The 2,500-nt window shown below is 40.4% G+C and overlaps 1 protein-coding gene and 1 non-coding gene across 2 annotated transcripts in view; one reads left to right on the plus strand and one right to left on the minus strand.

Annotated features, from left to right (window-relative positions):
* Positions 1-1,367: 1,367 nt before the first annotated feature.
* LOC130823355 (uncharacterized) overlaps positions 1,368-2,500 on the plus strand; it is a 1,834-nt gene continuing 701 nt past the window's right edge. The window contains exons 1-2 of the mRNA XM_057687975.1: positions 1,368-1,518; positions 1,859-2,500. The exon at positions 1,859-2,500 is cut by the window's right edge and continues 701 nt beyond it. Coding sequence (XP_057543958.1) covers positions 1,368-1,518; positions 1,859-2,500 — 793 coding nt within the window. The remainder of the gene's footprint in view (positions 1,519-1,858) is intronic.
* Positions 1,774-1,879, minus strand: LOC130824689 (small nucleolar RNA R71). Its single transcript, XR_009046781.1, has one exon. It is a non-coding gene; the product is annotated as a small nucleolar RNA R71 (small nucleolar RNA).

Consider the following 2,500-nt stretch of genomic DNA (forward strand, 5'->3'; position numbering starts at 1 on the left):
TTCAACCCACGGACCCGGTCCGGTCTTGCTTAAACCCGGTCGGGTCCTGTGATTTTTGCTCTCTGGAAAACCCTCAGCACACGGACCCGGTCCGGTCTTCCAGAAATCCGGTCCGATCTTCAGAAACCCGGTCCGGTCTTCCAGAGACCCGGTCCGGTCCTGCTCTAATATTTTTCCGCACGGTTTTTATTAAATGATGAGGAATGTAACCAAAAAGGGGAGAGCAACATTTTCTCTGTTTTTTTAGATACTTTTAATTCTTCACCTTGGGAGAAAAACTTTGTAACTTTCAATTACTTTCGTTCATCGTTTGGTATTCAACTTCAAGTATTATTTCTTTATCCTTTCCTTGTTATTACTTTTAATCATGTTTCCTTTAATGAATTCTTTTTTTGTTGCATTTGATATGTGTGAGTAGTTTCTTAATCTAGGGTTAGATGGAACCCTAGCCATGATGTTGATGATGAATTATTGAATCCTAATCCCTTTTTGTTATGCATAATCCTTGTTCATGCTTGGTTTCTTATGCTAGTTAACTCATGTTTTTCAATAGAAATTTTGGAAATTGTGGTTAACAATTCATTCAATCGCTAACGAAAGTTAGGGTTGAATAAATTTCCTTTTAGATCAAGGGCTTGATAATCTTCATGAAAATAGATAGTTTTGATTGTTGGATCTTATAGAATACTATGCTCAATGTCATTACTATACTTGATTCCATGAAAATAGGTTTGATAGTATGGTAGTGAAGCTAATAGTCTTTGAAAGGAGTTATTAGTATTTTTAGTGGTGTATTCGTCCCATTGAACTTGGTTATGATCGTTGTAGGGGTAGTAGGATCTCATTGTCATCACATCATGCTAGTGGGGAAGTTTATCCCTAGATGTTTTAATATCATTAATTTACCTTTCTAATTTAATTGATTGTATTCTAGTCATTTAGTTAGTTTAGACATATATTCTCTGAAATTGTGTGTTACTAAGGATCAATTGGTAGCCGGAAAATAATCATTTACTACGTTGTTCCCTGTGGATTCGACCCTAACTGCCGCTGTACTAGTAGCATATTAGGATTTATTTGATAGTACATAAACGACCTATCAAATTTTGGCGCCGTTGCCGGGGAGCAACGGATTAGTTTAGTGTTTATTTTCTGAGTTTAAATTGATTCTTTTTCTTTGATTTTGCTTCGGTTATGTCCCCCCTCCCCTATCTATTTAACCCTTTGCTTTTAGTTTCTTTTGTTGCATGCAAACCAGGCGACAGGGACACGAACTAGTACCTTTTGACCTTGAAATCGAAGCAACAGCAAGAAGACTCAACTCTAGGCAAAGAAGGCGAAGAAATAAGAAAAGGGAAGATTTAACCATGGCTGAAACACCAGAGAAAGCCCTCCTGGATTACATCACTCCTGATGCTAGCATTGTCACTACAAGCATTGTGAGGCCAGAGATTTTCGGGAACCAGTATGAGATCCGTTCAGCATTCTTCAACTGGATCGCTCAGGACCAATTTCATGGTATTGAAAATAAGAGCCCAACTGATCACATTAGAGCCCAACTGATCACATTAATCTGTTCATCGACAAGTGCATGACACACAAGTACAACAACGTCACCCCTCCGATCAATTAATGTTAATAGCTTTCCCTTCTTCTCTTGCGGGGGGCGGCTAAGCAGTGGCTTCGTGAGGAAGAAACCCAACTCCATTGCTACTTGGGAGGCTCTGAAAAAGGCATTCTTGCATCGATACTAACCACCCGGAAAAACTTCAAAGTACCGAAATGAGATCTCTACTTTCAAGCAAAAAGACGGGGAATCACTCTATGATGCGTGGGAGAGATTTAAAAGTCTAATCAGAAAGTGCCCACATCACGGATTACCGGATTAATGCTTTGAGGCATGAGATCCAGACTTCTTTGGATGCTGCTGCTGGGGGTAACTTCATGATGAAAACACTGACCCAGGCGAAGAAAATTCTTGATGATATGGCCTCAAATTACCACTGGCGAGAACAATCAACTCCAAGGCGAGGTGGTAGGTATGAAGTGGATGCTATTGTTGCTTTGACTAATAATGTACGGGCTTTGACAAGGAAGGTTGAGCAATTGGATGTAGCTACAGTAAATAAAGTTTGTGGTGCTTGTGGCCTAAATGGGCATTCTAGTGTTGACTGCCAACTTCAAGCCGAAGGGGTTGCTGCTGTGGAACAAGTCAATGCCATTCAAAATCAGAATGCGAGACAACAATACAACCCCTATTCCAACACCTTCAATCCAGAATGGAGGGATCATCCAAATTTTTCCTACAGAAACAACAATGCACAAAATCCCTCATCCTCGTACAACATACCATCGGGTTTCCAACAAAGACCACCCTTCCCACCTCAACAACAACATCCGCCGAAGTCCAACCTTGAGAGCTTGATGGAGAACTTTATCGCTACCCAAAGCAAGCAAAATGAACACTTCAGCACCTCCATTAATCAGATTTTGGCTCACA

Source organism: Amaranthus tricolor, chromosome 9 (genome assembly GCF_026212465.1).
Source record: "Amaranthus tricolor cultivar Red isolate AtriRed21 chromosome 9, ASM2621246v1, whole genome shotgun sequence".
Classification (NCBI taxonomy): domain Eukaryota; kingdom Viridiplantae; phylum Streptophyta; class Magnoliopsida; order Caryophyllales; family Amaranthaceae; genus Amaranthus; species Amaranthus tricolor.